Source organism: Xyrauchen texanus, chromosome 6, assembly GCF_025860055.1.
Source record: "Xyrauchen texanus isolate HMW12.3.18 chromosome 6, RBS_HiC_50CHRs, whole genome shotgun sequence".
In the NCBI taxonomy this organism is placed as follows: domain Eukaryota; kingdom Metazoa; phylum Chordata; class Actinopteri; order Cypriniformes; family Catostomidae; genus Xyrauchen; species Xyrauchen texanus.
In genome coordinates, this window is record NC_068281.1 from 27,765,275 (window position 1) to 27,789,910 (window position 24,636).

The following is a 24,636-nucleotide window of genomic DNA, read 5'->3' on the forward strand; positions in this document are numbered from 1 at the left end:
AGTGGGTGAGGACTATCCTTGCCAAAACTCTCTCACACACACACACACACACACACACACACCCACACCCACACACCAACTCCTTATAGCCTCTTACATCATCACATCAACAGCTATGACACTATTCTATTAGACAAGGAAAAAATTAATTATATTACAATACTAAAGGAAAGAAGATCTTGCACAGAGACTTGAAACCAAGCCATTTTGACAACTTCTAGAGAATCATTTTAATTAAATTTGTCCCTTAAACCTCCTAGGTCGTAGGGTCGCTGTATGGTTGAGTCAAACACCATCTTCCTCCATTTCTGTCAGTCATGGGCTAGCATCTTGGTTGTGGCAAAGTTCTTGCTAGTACACTCTGTGATGTTATCCATTCATTTATTTTTTCTGTCTGTCTCCAGGTACTGTCCCTTGAAGAATTGCCTTTGACAAACTATCGCTCCTAGTGACATGTCCGTACCACCGCATCTTTCTTCATTTTATGATGGCCAACAGGTCTTCCTAATGACCTTGTGCCTTAATTCTTCTTTGGACCTCTTCGTTGGTGATGTGGTCCATATACGAGATGCCCAAGATTCTACGATAAAATCTCATCCCCATGGTCTTGATTTTTCTTTCTAGTTCTGCTGTCAGCGTCCATGTTTCGCAAGCATACAGGAAGATATACAGGACCAGTGCATGCAGCAGCTTGAGTTTGGATTTGAGACTGATTTTACTTTCTCTCCAGATGGGCTTGAGCTGGCAAGCGCAGCTGTTGTTAGTGCTGCCCTTGCAAGGATTACAGGCCTGGACCCCTCTTCACTGATGATGGCACCCAGATACTTGAACTGTTGGACTTATTTCAGCTTTTGTCCATTCACTAAGATGTTCTTAGTGATAGGTTGGGTGGAGTTTGTCATGATCTTGGTTTTCTCCTCACTTATCTCCATGCCATATCTGGTTGAATGTTTTATCCAGGAGGTTCACTAGATTTGCCAGCTCATCTTCGCTTCCTGCCAAGACGTTGATGTCATCGGCGAAATGGAGGTTGGTGATGGTATGCCCTCCAATGCTGAGAGTCCCATGGTGGTCCTCAAGGGCATCAGTCATAATACGTTTCAAGAATACATTGAACAAAACAGGAGATAGGTGGCATCCTTGATGGATACCGACAGTCATGCAGAACCATTTTCCAATTTGGCCCTGGAGTAGAACGGCGGTGCTAGCTTTGGCGGTCTACAGCTGTTGGATGGTCTCTATCAGCTTCCTGCCCATGTTGTAATTTCTCATGGTGGACCAAATAGCTTCATGCCAGACTCGGTCAAAGGCCGAGTCCACAAAGATGTGGTAGATGTTCTGCTTGTGTTGTGTGTACTTTTCGCATTGAATCCTTAAATTGAAAATTTGTTCTGTAGTGCTACGTCCACTTTGAAATCCAGCCAGTTCTTCTGCTCTGATTTCTTCTGCTTGTAGTCTTAATCTGTTGATTATGACTTTGAGCATCACTTTGCTGGTAAGACTTGTAAACGCTGATGGATCTCTAGTTCTGGCAGAGCTGTAGGTTGCCTTTTTTTGGGAGGGTTATGATGAGTGACTTTGTCCAGGGTGTCGGCCACATTCCAGTCTGCCAGATCTTGTTGCAGAATCTGGTGAGGACCTCTACTACCGCTTCTCCTCCACATTTAATTAGCTCGGCAGGAATGTTGTTAACACCAACTGCTTTTCTGTTCTTCAGAGACTTGATGGCTGCCTCCACTTCTTCTCACAGTATTGGGTGATCGTCCTCGTTCGTTGATTCTTGACTAGTTAGTATGTTGGGATCTCTGCAGGCCTGGTAATTGTAGAGGTTAGAGCAATACTCTATCCACCTATTTATTATGTCTTGCTCTCTTCTGTCATACATTCCCCGTCAAGTCCTTTACTAACTGGAATGCTTGAGAATACTTAATTGCAGATGTAGAATTTGTCCACAGAGGAAGAAAAACAAAATTACTGTGGGTTTGATTAAAGCAACCAGAGGGGTCATGTGTACCAGAGATAATGAGATCAAAAAAGCCAAAGTTAGCACACCTTTTGATCATGCATTTCATTAAATTTTTCATGATATGTCCATGCGTTTTTACTGGATAAGGAATTTTTTAAATACTTGTTTAGATATTGGACTAAAATATAGCAATACCTAGCCGATGAAATATAGATGAGCATAATTAGAAAACATTATATTTAATATAGAGAATACTATTTTACTATTTTGGTAACTACAAAAAGGTTGTATTTGTTAACATTTGTTTATTAAATTAGTTTTTATGTGCTAACTATGTGTACTGCTTTTAGAACACTGTTTAATCTTGGTTACGGTTAATTTCAATATATAATAATACATTTAACATAAAAAATGTGTATGTGTTAACATTAGTTAATGTGTAATTAATTAACAATGAACAAATTTATAAATTAACATTAACCACAATTAATAAGTGCTGTAAAAGTATTGCTCATTGTCAGTTGATATTAACTAACATAGTTAGAACCTAGTGATATCTAGTGGATTAAATAATGTTATCGAATAGAACCTTAATGTAAAGTGTTACCAAAGTTTTCATAGATATTTATTTTAATTATATTAATTTCTATGATTTTTCCAGTCTTAGAAATCACACATTTTCAATTTCCTGATATTTCCAGGTGTTCCATGACCTTAGAAATCCTGAAATTGGTCTGAGAAGTTTGTTTCATGAAACAAATTAATTTAAAAACATAAGAATGCACAGCGATGATGAAGCCAGTCTTACTCATTCCCAGAGTCCCACGTGTGTAATCTATAGAGAGAGGAGGCGTGGAAGGCAGTAGGATGTGTGATGACACCATCTTATGGGCACCTTTCAGAAATAGCAAACTCACCACATGCTTACACACACTGCCCCGGCAAACATGTGGCAATGCTAAGAAATTTTTTTTTAAGTGTTCAGAATGATCCATTAGTGTTGTGTTCCTTTCTAAGTGTTAACAAGTCCCATAATAGCTTCAGTGATGTGAGTGGGTGCAAAAACGAAGGCTCATATGATTAACACATCAGCAAGAAAGTTTTGTCATGGGTTTTCTAGTCTTTTGAGAGTCAAATAGCAGTCTAGTATGAAGGAGACAATTATGTCATTAAATCTTCATAAAAATTAGACTGTTTATGAGCTTACCCCAATAAAAGAAAAGCTTTTAAGGTGTTTACGTGACCATACACGTTGTCAGCTTATTAAAAGGGTCATGACATGAAGAATAAAAATTCCCTTGATCATTTTGACAAGAGGTCATTGTACTTTAAAAACATACTGTTAGTTTCAGAACTGAAAATGTCCTCCTTAATAGAAAAAGAGCATTTATTTAAACCAAGCTCCAGAAACAGGCTGTTTGGAATTGGTGGAACTTGTGACGTCACAAAAACCAAATTCATCTGCATATAACTACCTCTTCAGCAAGATATCAAAGCCTATATTTCTGTCATTGCACCCTTGGCCCCACCTACTGGTGCTCACTGCTCAGTTACACAGGTGAAGTGGAGAGAGATGGGCCTGTCATGGGAGATTCATCTACACCAAAGGGGACTTACACAGGACACCTTCATGTGCCTATCTGGATTTAAATGTTTTCTACATAAACTCACTAGGTGAATGGCTTTGACCATTATCATACATCTTGCACTGCTTTTAAATGATGCGATATCAAGTTATAACTCTAAAAAGGAGACCTTGATTCTGTTTCACTCAGCTGCACTGTTTCTTGCTGTTTTGAAGGCATCTTGGACCATTTTTGCACCCATCTATGCTATTTTTAATTGTTAGTCTTTTGTAAACATGCACCTATATAGCGATGTGCGCAGCGTTTTAAGAGAGGTTCAAGCGCAACTTTAAAAACGCATCTCATTCTTCTGCTGCCACAGATTGGGAGAAAGACTTACTGTTCTGTGTGTAAACAAACACAGACGATTTGAGATGTGAAGACCAGGAGCTCCGCTTTGGCCTGTTGAAGCACCCAATGTCACTGTTGATTGTGTTATGTTTGCATATTCAGAACATTTCAGCATGAATTGTATGTGTTTCAGACCGAGACAGGGTGGAAAATTATGATATATTACAAAATTATGACTTTTGTTATGCAAAAAAATCTATACTAACAATATACGTGGACCTCAGAGTATGTCATTACACCTTTAAGCATAATCAGTTTAAGATCATACCTGTAAGCACAATGTACAGTTGAAGTCAGAAATGTACATACACATAGGTTAAAGTCTTTAAAACTCATTTTTTAACCACTCTACAGATTTAATATTAGTCATTTAGGGCATCTACTTTGTGCATGACATGAGTAATTTTTCAAACAACTGTTTATGGACAGATTGTTTGATTTTAATTGATTATATCACAATTCCATTGGGTCAGAAGTTTACATAGTTTACTGTGCCTTTAAGAAAATTAAAGAAAATGATGTCAAGCATTTGGACAATTAGCCAATTAGCTTCTGAGGAGGTGTCCTGAGGATAGGATTGGAGGTGTACCTGTGGATGAATTGTAAGGCCTACCTTCAAACTCGGTGCCTTTTTACTTGACATCGTATGAAAATCAAAATAAATCAGCCAATACCTAAAAGATTTTGACCTCCACAAGTCTGGCTCATCCTTGTGAGCAATTTACAAATGCCTGGATGTACCACATTTATCTGTACAAACAATATTATGCAAGTATAAACACCATGGGACCACGTAGCCATCATACCGCTCAGGAAGGAGATGCATTCTGTCTCCTAGAGATGGATGTAGTTTGGTGCGAAAAGTGCAGATCAATCCCAGAACAACAGCAAAGGACCTTGTGAAGATGCTGGAGGAAACAAGTATAGACAAGTATCTATATCCACAGTAAAACAAGTCCTATAACAACATAACATTAAAGGCTGCTCATCAAGGATGAACCACTTTACCAAAACTGCTATAAAAAAAACCTGTGCACGTGCACATGGGGACAAATATCTTACTTTTTGGAGAAATGTCCTCTGGTCTAATGAAACAAAAATGTAACTGTTTGACCAAAAATCCCATTGATATGTTTGGAGGAAAAAGGGTGAGGCTGAAGAACACCATCCCAGCCATGAAGCATGGGGGTGGCAGCATCATGTTGTGGGGGTGCATTGCTGCAGAAGAAACTAGTGCACTTCACAAAATAGATGGCATCATGAGGAAGGAAAATGATGTGGCTATATTGAGGCAACATCTCAAGACATCAGCCAGGAAGTTAAAGCTTGGTCGCAAATGGGTCTTCCAAATTGACAATGACCCCAAGCACACCTCCAAAGTCGTGGCAAAATGGCTAAAGTACAACAAAGTCAAGGTATTGGAGTTGCCATCACAAAGCCCTGACCTCAATCCGATCTCAATCTGTTTTTATTTAATTAAAAAACAGGCAGTTACTATTACTACTACTACTAAACATATTTACTACTTGTTCAGGCTTTACTTTCAAGAGAAAACAGGTGTTGACAATAGGTAAAGATATGACCTGTGCAATGCAATTTTTGTGGCACATAAAGACGTTCATAAATTGATCTTAAATGTGAACATAAGACAATTTCCTGAATGTTCCTTAGAATGATTTATAAAATGTCCATATGCTAGAAGAAATGCTCCTAAATGCATCCCACTTTATAAATCACAATTCAGCTGAAAAACACCTACATAATTCCCACAGATATCCTAATATAGTGAGACAGAATACAATAAAATACATGCGCAAGTTATTAATTTGTTAATTCATTCATTCATATGAATGAACTTGTGCAATTGACCAAGGTTTTAAAAAAAAGTGAGTGCAGCTACCTGTTTCTGCCCATATAATGCAGCATATTTAACAACTCATCATGTTTGTTCATGTTCATTATCAATAATAAATACATTCATTGGCTGCGTTTACTGTAAAGCCACACCATTCTTCAACCAATGTCCATGTTCTTGCTAAACCTTTATTCCAAAAAGAGGTATACTCCTTCACATATATTTAAATATGCATAGCTACTTTACACTTGTGTTCTATATAAACTGCATGCACATTATTTTCCCATTGTTCTCTTCTGTTTGCTCTTGCCATTGATTATGCTGCATTTCAATTGTTTTTATTTATGTCCTCAACAACAGCAGACAAGGCTGAAGGATTAATACAAAATTAAAAAGTAGACTTTTGCTGTGATTTTTGTAGTGCTTTAGGTGTGAGAAAGGCTCTTTATAAATAAAATGTATTATTATGATTATTATTTCATTTTAAATATGTAAATTATTTTAGCTATGTTAAACGCTGCCTTCATGTGCAATTGGAATTATCCTACTTCCCACTTCTGAAGTGTCTTATCTCTGCTCATATCTCTGCCTGCCTCTCGGATATTTTGGACTGGATGAAGGAATGACACCTTCAGCTCAACCTTGCCAAGACAGAACTCCTCGTGATCCCAGCCAACCCATCTGTTGACACCATCCTCACTATTAATTTTGGTTTAACTACACCAACACCAACCAGAACAGTCTAGAACCTTGGAGTGGTGATAGATGACCAGCTTAATTTCACTGCACACATCTCATCAACTGCTCGGTCTTGCAGATTTGCACTTTACAACATCAGGAAAATCAGACCTTTTCTGTCTGAATATGCTACACAGCTCCTAGTCCAAGCTGTGGTCATTTCAAGACTGGGCTACTGCAATGCTCTGTTGTCTGGCCTTCCAGCTAACACAATTAAGCCACTGCAGATGGTCCAGAATGCAGCACCGTGTCTGGTCTTCAATCAGCCAAAAAGGGCTCATGTCACCCCACTCTTGATTTCACTCCAGCTGCCCGCAAAGCTTTGACTCTGGCTTTCAGGATAGCCAATGGAACTGAACCCTCTTATTTCAATTCACTTCTCCAGGACTATGCTCCATCTTGCACTCTGTGGTCTAAGAACGAGCGATGCCTGATGGTCACATCACAAAGAGGCATTTTCACAATCGTTCACTTTCTCTGCTTCTCTGTGGTGGACTGGGCTTCCAACCTCCACACGATCTGCTGTTACCTTCTCAATATTCAAGAACCAGCTGAAAACACATCTGTTCCGCAAACACTTAACCAACCCACATTAATTACACTTACTACTACACTTAATGTACAAAAAAAAATTAAAATCCACGTCTGTCTCTTCTGTGCTAGCATCTTTACTACCCCAGACACTGTGAGAACTTGGCAGTCCTATACTGCAGATGTTGTTAAACTTCGTATGAAAAATTGCTTGCTGTGTGCCTAATTTGTAAGTCACTTTGGATAAAAGCGTCTGCTAAATGACTAAATGTAAAGTGGTAATTAAAATTATGTCATGTTTATGTGCTTTGTTGCCAGATAAAAACATAAAATATTTCTTGAGGAACTTTTATTTTAACACCATAAAAAATATTACTCAGCTTGTTGACGATAATGGAATTTTGGTCAAATACAAGCTTTTTTTACAGTGTAAAAATTTACAACATGCATCAAATGGTTGCTGATATACATAAATTAATATGACCAAAATGGTTAGTGCTAACAATTAACTGTATTTATAAAACCTGTAATTCACTACAAAAACCATAGTCTCCTCACCATTTTGAAAGTTTACGACGACTCCTATCACAGAATCTCTGGTATCAAAATGATTTCGGATGCGGAGTCCGAAACCGCGTACTGTCACAGCATGTCTAGCATACGAGTAGTATGGATAGATTTCAGACATACTCCATCTGGGCATGTGGGGATTGTCTCGTGAAAACTATCCACTCAGGTTTTGTTAATCAAGCACCAATCAAGCACAGGAAACAATTATTTTGGGACATATAGCACTTACAGTTGAGAGGAGCCATCTGACTCATGATTCGCCACCATTCCTTTAAATCCAGCGTTTTGAACGTGATGTCGCCTCAGCTCCTGATGGATTATGGGATCGTAACATGTCCAGTTGATCTGACCTTAAGAATCCTGCTGGAAAAGTAGGTCATCCGGGTACTTCTCACTTACTGCTTCATGAATACTGTGATTCGGACATACTACTCCATTGGCATAATATGTAGAAGGGAAGTATGGATATTTGGACACAGCATGAGTTTCCCAGTCTTAATTACTACTTGAGGGGTCATTCGTGTAACTTCTGAGTGGGAAACTTGTATTTATGATAATTCCGATGGCAGGTGAAGGCAGCATAACGATCTCTCCTCCTCCTCGCTCTAAAAATGTGCTGAACATATAACATACCTTATATTACACCTGTCTGTTATCTCGTAGGTCTAAAAATGTATTAATTATGGAAACAAGCAGATAGGGCTAAATAAATAGTCTGTTACAGTGGATTTCCAAAATAAAATATTTCTATTATGCATAATCTATACACCACATTCTGTCATTTTGCAATATTCTTGTACATGTAAATGTGCACACTCAAATTCAGTCACTGATTCAGATTTGCATCAGTAAAAATAAGAATCTAGTCGGTGCACTGGCACACCGGAGTATAAGCACAAAAATGATTGATTGCATGCATATATAAAGCAATTCAATGGAAAGGAGGAGGCGAGAACCGGCCTGGCGATATAAACAATATTTTAATGATTAACTTAAAAGACAAACACACACACATGATGGACATGTCCATAAACGATCTCTCTCTCATCGCACCACCGTCCGCAATCAGCCTTAATCCCTCTCAGAGGCTTAATTAGCCTGATAAGGGACCGAGTGTGTATAATCACGACCCACCCTCCGCCCTGTCACAGCATACTTGTCAGATGACGTATACGCATAAGAAAATTTTTACATCAGTTTCTACCTTTATAATTCCTGATTTGTTCCACACTTTTGACGAATTATCAAATCCATAAAATTTATGATCAAATCTGTACATTTTATAAATGAGGCCCCATTTTGTATTCTTTAATGCTTTCGAGTTTCTTTTTTCTTTTTTGTCCCTAAAACAATCCAAAAAAAATTATTCTTCTACTTTGCATAACTTTGCATAAAGAGCATGCCATTGTGTCTGTCGCAGTATCAAATACAAGCCAGTCTCTCTGTAATCCATTGTCAGTGAAACTGTGTAATTTTGTGATGTTTGCATTTTGGTGACGTAACACTAGGTATGTGTTGCCACATTCTGGGGTTATGAACAATAAAAGGAAGGAAAAGTTTTGACTTCTAAGTAAAAGGTATTCGTCTCAGGTAAAAGTTATTAGAAGAATCAGAATGAGCTTTATTGCCAAGTATGCTTACACATACAAGGAATTTGTCTTGGTGACAGGAGCTTCCAGTGCACAACAATACAAACCACGATAAAGAACATCTAACCAATCACTGTGCTGAACGCTTATATCTGATTCGCTGCCACAGAATGGTAGTATGCCATAACCGTGGTGTTTATTCTGACACCACTAGTTTGGCGAAAACACTCACAACTTTGTGTTTTTATAATAGTACATCATGTTTATATCATGTTATATTATGTTTGTCTAGTAATATTGTATTTATTCATTAAAAACTTATAAAAAATAGGGACTCCTTTATTGGCATTAAAATAATACAGGATTTTATTGTACTTTCTTCTTTCACAGCCAACAGGCACTGTATTAAGCAGCACATAAACCTTTCAAATGAATAATGTTTCTAAATTATTTTGTAAAATTCAAGCATCTGTCTTTGCACTCTGGCTTCCCATAGTGACTGGTGTAGGTTCAGCAGACGACGAAAAGCACAAGTATCCAGCTTGCCTGTTCTCTTTTCAACTCCTCTCCCATCTGCAACCGGCAAATCTCGCTGATCGGTAAATTGTGATGCAGTTAAAGTTGAACACACCGTAATTGATTCGATTATGTCAGATAAATAGAAACAGCAAAGGTCTGACTCTCTCTCTTTAAAAACTGACTATCGTTCTCACAACCATGCATTGTTACAATTCATAAAAATGTTATCGGCAAACTGGCGAGTAACACCGTTTCATATACCCGGCAACACCGATTTTTAGTTGCACTTGGTGCTTGGCTACTGTGGACCCTGCTGATTAGGCAAGACATGCAGGTTTTTATGATTAGGAAAATATTTCAAATCTAAGTTAAAACATTGGCTATATGCTACACGTGTGTTTAATATGGTTTATATTAACAATTAAAATGTAAAACATTTGCTCTGCCTTGGCTCTTAACTATGGCCATCACGTTTAGGATGACAGAGTTGGGCTGTGAAGAATACTCGTTTTAGAGCAAAAAAGTAATTGTGAGATCCACTCCAGGTCACTCAGACAGACGTATGGACCAGTATGCATATGTCTGACATAAACATACAGGGTTTGCAGCCAACTAACAGTCCTCATTGCTCTCTATATACACAATGTCTGAACTCCACAAGCTTCTGGGAAAGCACTGCAGTGCATGGAGCTCTACAGGTTTGTGCATCTCTGTGAACGGTTGAGTCATCTTCTGTTCTTCTGTTTATCTTAATTGTGTACTAAATTTCTTTTTTATCTCTTGTTATTTACTGCTTGTGGGATGAGTTTTTAAAATAATTTAAAACTATAAAGAAAGTATGTATTATAACCACAAGAGGGAGTAGAGTGATGTCACTGTCATGCAACATGATGTAAGAAATGTAATCGTTGCAGATATTAATGTAAATAAAAAAATTTTTTTTTGTTAAATTGACTGTACATTGGCCCCAAACACTATTTGGACACTTAAGCAACAAGTGTCATACAAAATTAATGATGTCTTCACATTATATAACATAATATCATACCAAGCTGCATTTATTTTCCAGAAATATTCTAAATTATAAAACAATAGATGTACATTTTATAAAAAATTTTAGGACAAAAAGTATTTGACACTTTCTAGTTGTAAATATTTGTGGAACATGTCCGTACTTAATGTAATGGACTAGACTATGGTTACTGTATGACACCGGTGTGAACTTGAGGGAAACTGACTTCATACATTCACAAAAAATCACAGTGAGACCAGTTGGGTAAAAGTAATTAAAGTGATGGCTCAGAATAAAAAAAAGTCCAGCATTATTTGTTTGGTGATGCCACTCGGTTTGATATGTTGTATCACATGCAATGAAATGTAGAAATTGTATTTATGACTTTAATGTCCAAACGTGTTTTTATCCAAACAAGTACTTTTTCAGGCCTACTTAATGTAATTCCAGAATAGTTAAATATCAAGTGAGTCATATATTATAGTTCCATGATCTGTAACAGGCAGAAAGGATCTTAAGTATTTTACAAAAATAAAATAGGTGAAACCCTCTTCTAATTGTTTAACCTGATTGACTGATTGATTGAATATTAAAGGGGCCATGAAATGCATTTTTTATTTATTTTTATATAATTTTATGATCTTACCACTGATGATCCACTGATAATTTCAGTGAAGTTTTTTTTTACACAAAAATGGTTATAGTTTAGAAATAAATGATCATTTTCCACCCTGTTTTTGGCCCTCTGTCTGAACTGCTCGGTTTTGGCCTCAGCCACTCCTTTAAATTTCAATGTAAACGGCTACTGTTCTGATTGGTTTACATTGTACAGCACCTCAAATTCAGCCACATTTGAAACTCAATCGGAAGAGAATAAACAAGCTCTCCACAACATTGTAAAACTAAGTTTCAGGGTTTACATATAATACACATTTCATCAGAAAACTTTAAACTTCACTTAAGCACAGTAGCATCATAACTAACAAACAGTCATGCCATTTGAAATATTCATGAATTAAACAGTTTACTCATGGGTTTGCTGTCAATTCCTAGTGTTTTAACTGCCCCATTCTTCACTAACAGTTCCTTTGCAAAGCTTGAATCGTATTATGACTGGTTCACAAACAGTCCACACTGATATTAGCAGCACAAACACAGTCCATATCATGGTAAAACATGACACACACACACAAATGGGTGCGCTGAGACGCAGATCGCCAGAAAAGCATCTAAACTGTAAAAAATAGTGCAGATGGGTGCAAGAACAGCAGGACGCAGAGAAGCTGAATGAAACCTAGTCTCCTTTTCTGAGTTTTAACTGATACCGTGTCTTTTAAAAGTGCCGCAATAAACATGACAATGGTCAAAGACATCTGTGAAATGCATATTATATGCACAAAAAATTCTAAATAGTCCAGATGGGTCCCATTTTTCCATTTAGGAATATTTGGTTACACTAGGCCTGTCTCTCTCCTTCTCTGTTTATGATATGAACTGTGCTCCAGTGGGCGGGGCCAAGGGTGCAATGACGCATGTTGTGGGGTGTGTAAATACAACTAAGCAAAGTCTCATGATGTCACAAACCCCCAGTTTTGAAAACAAGACCAATAGAGCAAAATTAACAATATTAATGCTCTTTTTAGACTAGGGATGAAGTTTTGAGGTCTGAAATGTACAGTATGACCCCTTTAAATATAACAGATTTGATGTGTGGTATATTTGTTATAGGTAATGTGTTCATATGTATGGTGTATGACTAACAGAGCATGAATGAATTGCTGTGTGTTTACCCATGTGTTATGCACACAGATAGCTATGATAACCATGTTGAACCCTTGACTTTTCCTCTCCGGGAGGTTTTTCCACCACACAGTCAGCCAGCCTGCACAACAGGTGCCGATGGACTGATGGTAAGAGAGAGTAAAATGAGAGAGAGAGAGAGAGAGAGAGAGAGAGAGATGTGTGTAAGAGCAACTTCAATTTCTCCAGAGAAAAATCGGTACACACGTTACTGGAGGAGTCGCTGAGGAGAAAGAGAGTGAGCAAGAGGGAGGGAGGGAGGCAGATGAAAAAGTAGTGAGTCAGTAGTGAGAAAGATAGTAATAAGTGAGAGGGAGGGATGAAGAGGAGGAAGGTATAATTACAGAGAGAGAAATAGAGAGGGTACACACAGTGAGAAGCTAGAGACAGGGAGACTGCGACTCAGAGGACTGTCTAACCCTGCCCACTTTCCACTAAACCATTCAACTCAGGCACAGGGTGCTCTGCTCTGTCAGGTTTCTCCAGAGCACACAGCAGCCCAGACAAGCACTAGGACCTGTATGCTGTGCAGGAGTTGCCTACAACTGATAAACTGCAGCTCAACTGCAGGAGCAGATATATATATATATAGATATAGATATATATAGATATATATATATATATATATATATATATATATATATATATATATATATATACCTGCAGAGGAACCAACGGAAATTCATTCAGCTCTTGAACTTTATCAGCATGATAAGGATTATTTTGATCTGGCCCCCATTTATCGTAACGATTTGACCAGAAAGCCAGAGTGCTGACTGTGATCTATTGGCAGTGGAGCAGGACTGATTGCTTGAAGCCAAGACTGAGGTGTGAGTTTGCCATCACTCAGGATGTCCTCTTTCACGCTAATTACAGGAATGCTGCTCTTCTCTGGCTGTTTATCAGGTGGCTGTTCACCCACGCCGGCCGAGACCCTTGTGCAGGGCACAGAGGGGCAGCAGCAAGCAGTCGGGTCTCTGGAGGGTGATGCCGTAACCTCTTGTCCCTCCTGTGCTCTGGCTCAGAGACAGAGAGACTTGATGGGCTCTGAAGAGCAGACTGACATGGTGGAGGCGGTGAAGAGGCACATCCTCAATATGCTGCATCTGAACACCCGACCCAACATCACACACCCAGTGCCCCGCGCCGCCCTGCTAAATGCCATCCGTAAGCTGCACGTGGGACGGGTGGGTGAGGATGGCACGGTGGAGATGGAGGAAGATGGAGGTGGGTTCAGAGAGCACAGTGAGCTACCTGAGGAACAGCCCTTTGAGATCATCACCTTTGCAGAATCTGGTGAGTTGCCATTCAGTGCCGATGTACTAATGCAGGCATATTAGGTTCACTTGAGAAGGAATTATCAAAGACGACAAATGATTAGGCTGCTCATGGTGCTAAGAAATGAGCTGCCACACCTGTTAAGTGAGACAGTGGAGAAGTGGTGAAGTGCAATAAATGTTAATTATTGTGACTTTTAAAACCTTTTATCAGTAACACTATAATACATTTAATTAATACATTAACAAATATTATTATATGATATAATGCTTAACAGATCATTAGTTAATGCACTGCAATGTAACTTCAATATGCTTCATGTGGTAAAATCTAAATTAAATGGTTTTAAGTCAAAAATATTATTTAATAAGACAAAATCAACTTGACTACATTAGGTTACACCAACAAAACTCATTTTTAAGGTTTAGATCAAGTAGACATAACTACTTAAAGCACCAACTGGACATTTCCTCTTTTTACAGTGTGTGCATGTATATAGTAATGCCATTACTATTTGATTCATATGCACATTCATAAATGAACATTAACTACTGATCTGCATTACATAATGCTTGTTCCTGATGCAATAATGAAGGTTATTATAAAGTAGGGCCTTTTTTATCTAAACTCATGCCTCTGTTTCTGAGTTAAATGAGAAAAAGTCATTGCTTTTCGGTACAGTTTTTTAAATTTGGTTTGAGCTATCTCATATTCGCCCAGTTAATCTCAAGAATGGTTCCTTCATGGTTTCCTTGTTAAGACAATTACAGAAAATGCTTGGATACTGTATGATGTACAGTGGATGTCACCTTAAATGGCTCCACTCAGACTACTGTTTCCAAGGAGTGCTTTTAAAAAGCACTCAGATAGGTGTTAGCGGAGGTCTGCAAGGGATACAGAGAGTCAATGTAAGGGGAACACATGCTCTGCAGCTGTGGAGTATTAACACTCTGACTGCACACTGCTGCGGGAGGCTCTCAGTGCTGCGCTACTGATATCAAATGAGGAAATGATGCCCCTGTTAACAGCTATTGAGTGCTTCCACTTGAACATCTTCAGTCCTGCCAAATAATGGCAAACTGAGAATTAGTTTTAGTTTAGTAATTCAGTATCAAAATGAGTTTCTGCTTCTAAAAACACTGTTCAAACTTTGGATATGGTTTGCTTCCAAACTATGCCAACTATTCACAGAAAGGCAGTGTTTGTCTTTTTACCACCAAATTGCTCAAATTAGCTCAAATTTAGAACTATTTGATGCTGAAAGAAATTGTGCATCTTTCGCTTATCTAATGATCTGTTTTGATTTCTATGGAGGAACAGAAAAAATACAAACCCGCAAACAATGCTATATCTTACTGAATCCTTCTTTGGCGCCACCAGTAACAAACAATACATCCTGGTTGGTTCAATGAACTAAATCTGGGATGGGAAGATCCACAAGTACATTCCATTTTTAATTGGTTCCTCATGACTTACTTATAACAATGTCAATGATCCACAAATGAGTATGACACTGCTGAAAAAAGCTACATTTATCTGAATGGGGTACAGTGTGCCACGGAAGCACACTGATGAAACGGCGCATCTCATAGGATTTTTGTTCTTTTTTGCCCAAACAATATAGCAGTGTTTCTAAAGATAACAAGGCTGACCTATCTTTAGAACACCACTGGCATCCAGGATGGTAGTCACATCTGAATCTTTTGCACAGATTGACCACCAACACTCATAATGGGAGTTCTGTGGCTCGTTAATTGCAGCTATCATCATTGAGTACAAAAAGGAGACCGAAAACATGTGACAGCGCCGCCTCTTTTGCCTGTTTGCTTACATAAATGTGCATAATGACCCCGATGCTATAAATAGATCTTTTGAATGAACCATAGATTAAAAAAGGCCCCTCCAAGCCTTTATGAGATTGCAGGGGTGTTAATGATGCACCAGAGCCTGGAGAGAGGGATGGGGTGGTTTGATCCCATACAAAACCCACAGGGCTGTTAGCTGGCCAAAATTGCTCCATTCATCAAAATATGGGGCCCAGTAATTACTTTGGGCTGCACTGTTAGTGTGTGGAATTGTCGGGTTTCTTTGAAAGTATCTTAGTGCAACAGTGAGACTGGACGAGTTGGTCGAAGAGGGCGAGGAAGAGAGAATCATCAAAAGTTTAAAAAAAGAAAAAACTTCATTAGTGACATTCCAGTGCCAGTTTTGGTCTACCGAGAAAGGGAGAGAAAGATGCTTCATTTACAGATGTTCTCTCAGGCTTGCATAGGTTTTCAAACACAAACTCTTCTCTTGAAGCTGTCTGGAGGTATAGTGTGAGAGTGAGAGAGCTTCTTGTAGATAACAGGATGAATTGAGGTTAATCGTACCAGCTCTTCTCCCACATGGGCATTTGATATGGAACCTGGATGATTTTGCTGATATGTTCTGGTTCGCTTGGATTGTTGCCTCTGTGCTCAGCTTCCTGAAACTGCATAGATCTTGACCGATGCATTACTGTCTTAAAGTACCTTGAAGTTTTACTCAGACGGAAGTAATCAAGGATGGATTATGGTCCTGTGAGGGCCAGGGGCCCCAGCCTCTGTGAAGGCTCTTTCTTTACATTGACATTTTACATTTAGTCATTTAGCAGGTGCTTTTATCCAGAACGACTTATAAATGAGGAACATAACAAGCAAATTGTAATCCAAAAGCCAACAATATCTGCAGTTTTGCACTGCCAAATTCCAATGGTAGAGTACAACAAAATTAAAGCAAAGAAAGAAGAAAGAAACAGACAAGAGTGAAATTATTTTTAATTAAAGGAATAGATCACCTAAAAATTATAATTCTCTCATCATTTACTCTCCCTCGTGCTGTCCTAAACTCATATGACTTTAGAATTTTGAAGGATACGTGATGTGATGTTCTCGATATATTGCAAGACACATGCGGTTTAATCCATGTCTTCTGAAGCGGTATGATCGGACCAAAATGTAACTGTGCAGTCTCATAAGTGTGATCATGAGATAAGCTTGATTACACTTGCTCATGCTTGATACATGTGCAAAGTACTGGATTCAACTACTCAGGTCGTATTGTTCACTTTTATGCTGCGTTTATGTTCTTTTTGGAGCTTGAAAGTTTTGGACTCCCTTGACTTGCTTGTATAGAGAAAAACATATATATTTCAAAATATATCTTCGTTTGTGCTCTGCAGAAGAAAGAAAGTCATATGAGTTTGAAATGGCACAAAGGTGAGTAAATGATGAGAGAATTACATTTTTGGGGTGAACTATTCCTTTAAGTGCTCGTGGAGCCTCTTTTTGCCACAACTGTGAGATACAATGTTCAAAAAACAAGAAATTACAAATGCAGATAGGAGTATGTGATATATATATATATATATATATATATATATATATATATATATATATATATATATATATAGATATATATATATATAGATATACTGTATATGTATATACATTTGTGATATAAAGTCTCGAAAGTTGCAATTACAAGAATAACATCATCATTTATTTCACATTGTGGCAAAAGTTCATGGCACAATTTCAAGTGCTGTTTGTCTATCTATATCAATTTTACCTACAGTGGCTTATTTCCAGGTGTCTCTCACCTAAGGCCCAAATGCCCCCATTGTCCTGATCCATAATTCATCCTTGGATTTATTTATAAAAAGAAGACTCTTATTTCATCTTCTGACCCCTGTAGCAGCCCTGTCTCCTGACAAATAATTCCCGAAGCTTCATTTTTAGGGAACTGATAGGTGATAGATTTTTGTATTTTAAGAGACAAAACAGTGCAAGACTGTATTGTAGGTAAACACAAGATAAAACTAGATTATGTATGGAATATTTTTTCTGCTACGGCCATCAGATAATTGTTTTATCTATTGTGGCAGTGATCAGGGATTGTAATATCACTTTTACATCCTGGTTCAACAATACAACTGACTACATTGAGACCCCTTGTTAAGACCAGTTTTGGGTGGATGCTCTTTTATCGGACAAAAAAGTGATTGGTTGTTCCTACATTTCTTTAGTGAGTCAATGCTATGACATCAAATTGTGAATGCCCATAGTGTGAAGTGTCTAGACCTGATCTCAGAAAGGGGTAACAGAATAATATCAAGTGTCATCACCGGTCTCTCAAGTGTTTTGTCTATTCAAAGTCAAAGTCAGGTTTATTGTCATTTTTACATATTGCAGAGTAATAGACAAAAAGGTCCTTCAGAAAATTACAGACCAGCATTTAACATCTCCAAGCATATGACACACAGTGCACTATATCTGAAAAAGTAAATGACAAACAATATATAGCCATCAATATGACAAAATTTCCAAATATGTATGACTCAATATATCAGACAATCTGTCATGAACAGTGTAAGTACAAAGGTTATAAAATATGACCATTATTATTAAGACTCACTGCATGTATATAAAACTAAGCAAACTATTATTTTATCTTCTTTAAAACTCTATGTTGTCAAGTGATGCTAATTTGTGCACAAGGTAAATTTTGATGCAACTTTGTTACTTCCAAAACAGTCTTATCCTTTCTCTTTTATTAAGATTGATATTTCAGTGCAAAGACACAACTATAGCAAACTTTCAACAGATAATCCAGATGCAGAATAGTAACAATATGAGAAGCATGTCCAAATAAGAGGAATAAGTCAGTGTGAAGTGCATAGGCCCATGGGTTTATGTGACAGTAAGCACAGCTGACCTTTGCCTTTGAAGAGCCACTTAAGAGCTTCTGATCAGTCCTCCTCATTTAGAGTTGACACTTTAGAGGAGAGACACGTGGCATGCTTTTAAACCTACAAGAAATACAATTCATTACAATACATTACATATTCTTTTTTTATTGTCTTATAGCTTATATTTGATTTTAAATAATGATTTTATTTCTGAGTTTGTTACAAAATAAATACATTAATCAGCATGAGATTAAAACAATTAAACCAATATTCATAATTAACATAATAATATTAATTAAATTAAAATTTCACTTGATTTCACTTGATTTTATTAGTATTCATGTTATTATTATTTATCCCATTATAAATGTAGTCTATGCCAAGTTGTTTTGTGATCTAAATAGTGACAAATTGTTTTTATATGTTTTGGAATAAGTACACTTATTTTAAGGTTAAGTGTAAAGCTCTGTTTCTCACTTGAGAATGAATGGACACTTCAAACAGATGGAAGACAATTCACATTAGTGTGGTGGCAGTCCATTGCTCACTAAGCTATTTTCTGACAATTTAATCCACAGTGTAAGGGAATATTGGCTTGAAACATTTAATTTCAACATAAAAATAGTTCTTCCTTTTATGTATGAAGTCCTTTCAGTCCCTTGTGGGAGTTTTCTAACACTGGCAGATTCATTGCCCAGTATAGTTGCTCGGTCATCGCATGACTCCAAAAGCTTTAATGAGCTTTTCCAGTTGTATCCATGTATATTGTCTTTAGGCAGTAGTAAAGTATGGATAGACATTGTCATTAATGGCATGACAATCATGGCACATCTGAACAGGATTGCACAGATGCATCTTCATATCCAAAGTGCTCTGTTATACTGTGTCATATGAGATGACACTGTATAATAGGTAAAACTGCATTTGGGTCATTCTATGACACATTTGATGAAAAAGAGAGATTTCACATTATGATATAAGTTTTTTTATTTATAGAGTAGTGATTTATGATGTATGGAATAGAGTAATATGACTGTCTTTTTAATAATAAAGACACAATTATAGTGTTGTTTTTATCACTATCAGCATATTTGCTATTAATATAGCAAGGCGAAGTTGGAAACACATTGGTTGGGACAGGCAAACAAAGCATCCTCTGTACGATGGAAAAATAAAAAAGCATACAAATAAAATTAATGGATTTTTGTTGATGTGTTTTGAAAATATCTATATTAACCCATGCAAAGTTGGCGTCACCTATTCATTGTTCAAGTCATTTTACTCATATGTATATGAGGGACACAAATGGCACCTGTTTTCTTTGAATCACCCATTTTTCTGAGATATCTCTGTGCCAAATTGAAGAGCAGAAAAGATACAGTTCTTCAAAAAACAGAGGGTGTTTTCACAGCTATGCTGGCTATCCTCATTTATATTAGATACCACGGGATTTATTTAATTTGGACATGTTGACTAAACAGTTGAATTAATAGCAGTTCTGCTGAGGAGGGGTTGGCAGAGAGTAATTTAAGAGACTCCATATATTAGATCTGTAAATCAGCAGTGGTTACTGATGCTGAGCTGGCTTATAGCAGACAGTCATGTGCAAGTTATAGGGAAGGCCCTTGTCATAACATAACAGGCTTTATGTACACAAATGAAGTGCCAGGATTTTAGGCGCAGGAAATGTTTTTATGGACTGAGGCGAGGTGTTGACGAAGGACTGCAGATGGTGGAGCTGGACTGCAAAATGTACATATCCTCTCTCACGGTAAGAAAGAGAGAGGGCTGTTGAGCTGTTTCTCATCTATAAAATTGCTGTATGCTAAGAAAGAGGACTAGTTTTCTGCTTCGTGTTTTTACTGTTATAATGTATAAAGCTGAATTGTGTAAATATTTCTGATGTTTTAAAACCTTTTCCTATCCCATTTTAATATGCAGGGGCAATCATAAGGGACCATTCACCATGAACATGTTTTTGCATACATCTGCGCTGTTTTTCAATTGTTTTCCTATGTTTTCAGTGTCTTGTGTAGAAGCGCCTCGTTTTTTAGTCTCCATGTCAAGTTAAAAAACTTCAACCGTTAAAAATGCATCTTAAGATCAGCGTTCTGCTTCATTTGTGGCTCTGCATCTAGATTTTTTTAGTGCAAGATGTGTTCAGTGTGAATGTATGTTCATTTCCCCAAAAAAGTGTAAATACTTTGACTCGGTTGCACCAAACAAATAAAAAAATCACTAATTTGTTTGATAATCTGGACCAGTCCGACACAGCAACAACCAATAGCTCGAGACTGAAGCGGGCTTATTTGTTTGGGGCAAGAGTTTGGGAAACCTGTTCAAAAACAGTCATAATTTTTACAGTTCCATTTGGTTATGCGCATGGTGCAGAAATTACACTTAAACTTCCAATCTCAAAGTTAACGATATAATTTCAGTCTCAACATAAAGATAACAATTTCTTAATGTCTTTGCCACAGGTGATGTCGCTGATGTCGTGACATTTGAAATTTCCAAGGAGGGCAGCTCTCTGACTGTGGTGGAGCAGGCCAATGTGTGGCTGTTTCTTAAGGTTGCAAAAGGCAACCGAGGGAAGGGCAAGGTCTCCATCAAGCTACTGCAGCAAGGAAAGGCTGACCCAAGCTCTGCTAATGGGCCTTCGGAGGTGGTTGTGTCTGAGAAGACAGTAGACACACGGCGCAGTGGCTGGCACACACTACCCGTGCCCCGCACAGTGCAGGCCCTCCTGGACAGGGAAAGCACTTTGATCAATCTGCGTGTTTCCTGTTCAATGTGTGCCGAAGCCGGCGCTACGCCCATCATGGTGCCTGCAGAGGGTAACAAGAGCAGGGAGAGAGAGCAGTCTCACCGACCCTTCCTCATGGTCGTCCTCAAGCCATCTGAAGAGCACCAGCACCGGCGCAGCAAGCGAGGCCTTGAGTGTGATGGCAAAATCCGCATCTGCTGTAAACGGCAGTTCTACGTCAACTTCAAAGACATTGGGTGGAGCGACTGGATCATTGCTCCATCTGGATATCATGCCAACTACTGCGAGGGTGACTGTCCCAGCCATGTGGCCAGCATCACAGGCTCCGCCCTCTCCTTTCATTCCACCGTCATAAATCATTATCGAATGCGTGGCTACAGCCCCTTTAACAACATCAAGTCGTGCTGCGTGCCCACGCGCCTACGGGCCATGTCTATGCTCTATTACAATGAGGAGCAGAAGATCATCAAGAAAGACATTCAGAACATGATAGTGGAGGAGTGCGGCTGCTCATAAGACTCCTGATAAACTGCTATGAACTATCTTAAATGTTGGTACAAAGCACATATCAGAGGATTGGCAATCTGAGTTCACCCACAAACTTTTGAACTTGGGCAACTTATTTGTTTATAGATCATTCCAATAGGACTCCAATGGTATTGGAATGGTCTTTGTGGCACTTTCATATATAAATGAAGGATGAGGAAAAAATCTATTTTTTTAATGAAGGGACACAGAGACTGAGAAGGAACGGGTGCATGGGATAAAGTGTCAGCCCTGATTCTCTGCACTGCAATAAAAAGACAATTATTTGGGAGTGTGGAATTCTATATTCTGAACAAAAAACCATGTAACTCTATGCAAGTCAAGTATTATTACTGGATGTGTCTTTTAGTTTTTGGTTTTATATTGTTTTTATTGTCAACCCTTTCTCACAAAAAGAATAATTGTGTTAGTATATCTTAAAGTTAAATCATCATTTTTTTTCCTATTTTTTTCAGAAATACTTGAACAAAAACTAGTTTGACCAGCTGCTGGAGCCAAACTACATTTATTATTATTATTATTATTATTATTATTATTATTATTATTATTAATCACCTATTATTATTTTTCTAGTAAACATTATGAATGTTGATGAAAAGTAATATGAATTTGCACTACACCAATATTTCTACCATGTTAGCCCAAAGCGTGATGGGCTGCATTCCAGTTGCCATATCATTGTGTAAAACTATATGCATTTGAAACTTACACATAGTAAACCATAGACCATACACATCCCATTTTCAGAGCAAATCCCCAAAATGCCCAGCTCTGTGAATTTAATGAAATTAGCAACAACAGTGTATGGCCAACATAATGTACCATTAACACAATATAGCACATAAGATAACTTTTTGTTTGTTTGTTTTTCTGAAACTGCCTCTTTGTGTTTCCTTTTTCCTTTTTGTATTTCAACAGTGTTTGTCTCAACCAATTTATAACAAAGATCTTAGAATCTAAACTGAAACCTAGGCCTCAAACGTTGTTCTCAACAGAAATATTCAGTAAAGAAGGTGGAAAAATGAGCTGGCAATGGCAATTTGCTTTGGTCAGGGGCAAAGTTCAAGAAACTAAAGGAAGCTTTCTGATATAAAAAGAAACTTGCTCTGTTTTATGTATAGTTATTCAACATATGGTGATATGTTGCTATGTTGTACAAATCAAAATATGTGCTTATGTTTTATATCTAATTTATTTTGCAGCATATTCTTTGCTTCACTATTAAAGCTAAATTGAACAAATACAGCATTTGGTTTAAGTCAACAATCTGTGTTTACTAGACGAGATGATAAGCTGTCCACCATATTTTCAACACTAAATTCAAGCTTGTTTGGCTTTATCGTTTTCAATGAATGTAGTCTAATTATAATTTTACAGATTGATTGACCAATCTGTCACTTAAACCTAAATAATAATATAGTTTGCTGTGAGAACTCCTAAAGACCGTAATTTGCTGTCATTTTAGCCACGCAGCAGCTGTCAAAAGGGATATTTCAACTGACGAATCAGAGAAACAGATTTTTTTTATCCGAGTTCTCATATTAACAGAAAATGCTTAATTCTAACTTTGACATTTAACTCTGTTGCATACACCCACTGCAAGGAACTGTGCAATTTGTGCTGAAAAATTACAGGAAAAAATTTAAAAAATAATACAATTATTCATAAGACAACCAATATGGGTTTTAGCAATGGCTGATTCTAAAACAATTACCCCCAATCCTATGTGGTTACAGCCTTGCAAAGCAGCAAAAGTAATAATCATTACTAAGCCTTATGGTGCGTTCACATACAACGTGAAGCGAGCATTTTGCACAGCGCGATTACATACAAAGTCAATGCAACTATGCGAATAGACACAAATTCGTAGCCGGGCGGCGCGAATGAAGCGACTCGAACACGCAAAATCGCTTCAAACGTGCAAGTTGAAATTTTTCAACTCGAGTGAAAAATTGTGTTGTCATGAAAGCCTATCAGCATTGAAATTGTCCGGATGTCACTGACGTAGTAGCAGAAGAAATCTGGAAAAATTTATGAAAAAATTGTTGTAGCGGTGTGTGGGCCCCCGGAATTGTATGACACAACGTCATACATGTACAGAGACCGGACGAAAAAGGAAAGTGAGCAAGGAAGTTGGACTACCTGGTAAGTTCTGAAAATATGCGCGTCTACTTGATTCCAGCAATTGGTTGTACTTCACTATGAACCAAGTCGTAGAAGCCCCTCCTCCTGTCCTTTTCCGGAAGAGAAGTGGGAATACTCACGCGAATGCGAGTTTAAACACACATTTATAATCCAGCGGTCAAACTCGCGTGAGCAAAGTGAGGAGAAAATTTTTTTTGCGTTGTATATGAATGCACCATAACTGTATCTCTAAAGTACCACATTATTTGAACCCCGTCAGAATAAGTTTAGAATTCATAAACTTACAATGTTTATAGCTGGGTAAATTGTGTTAGCATCACCCAGTTTTGGAGTAATAATTCACATTATTGATTGGACATTATAACTGAAAAAAACTATTTTAAAACATGTTTTACGCAATGAGCATTCAACTCTGTAACGTTAAAAGGGTTAAAGTTTAGCAAAAATTGGGTAATAATTGACTTAAGTAGCAAAAATTATCAAACCACACTACATTATTCAGTCAATATTTTTGTAGAGTTTGACGAGACCAATGTAAGTTTAAACATAACGAATATACTCTTTGACAGCTTACCAGAAACGTACAGTGCATTCATAAATTATTCAGACCCCTTCATTTGTTTCCACATTTTG

At 37.7% G+C, this 24,636-nt stretch overlaps 1 protein-coding gene across 1 annotated transcript; it reads left to right on the forward strand.

The window, feature by feature from the left end:
• Nucleotides 1-12,949: 12,949 nt before the first annotated feature.
• LOC127644957 (inhibin beta A chain-like) lies at nucleotides 12,950-23,090 on the forward strand. Its single transcript, XM_052128418.1, has 2 exons — nucleotides 12,950-13,852; nucleotides 21,026-23,090. Exons 1-2 carry the CDS (start codon nucleotides 13,408-13,410, stop codon nucleotides 21,826-21,828), a joined length of 1,248 nt encoding a protein of 415 aa, XP_051984378.1. The 5' UTR covers nucleotides 12,950-13,407; the 3' UTR covers nucleotides 21,829-23,090.
• Nucleotides 23,091-24,636: the final 1,546 nt, after the last annotated feature.

Coding starts and splice junctions, on each gene's coding strand:
- LOC127644957 (XM_052128418.1), top strand. CDS start 13,408: ATGTCCTCTTTCACGCTAATTACAGGAATGCTGCTCTTCTCTGGCTGT. Junction 13,853..21,025: donor CATCACCTTTGCAGAATCTG/GTGAGTTGCCAT, acceptor TCTTTGCCACAG/GTGATGTCGCTGATGTCGTG.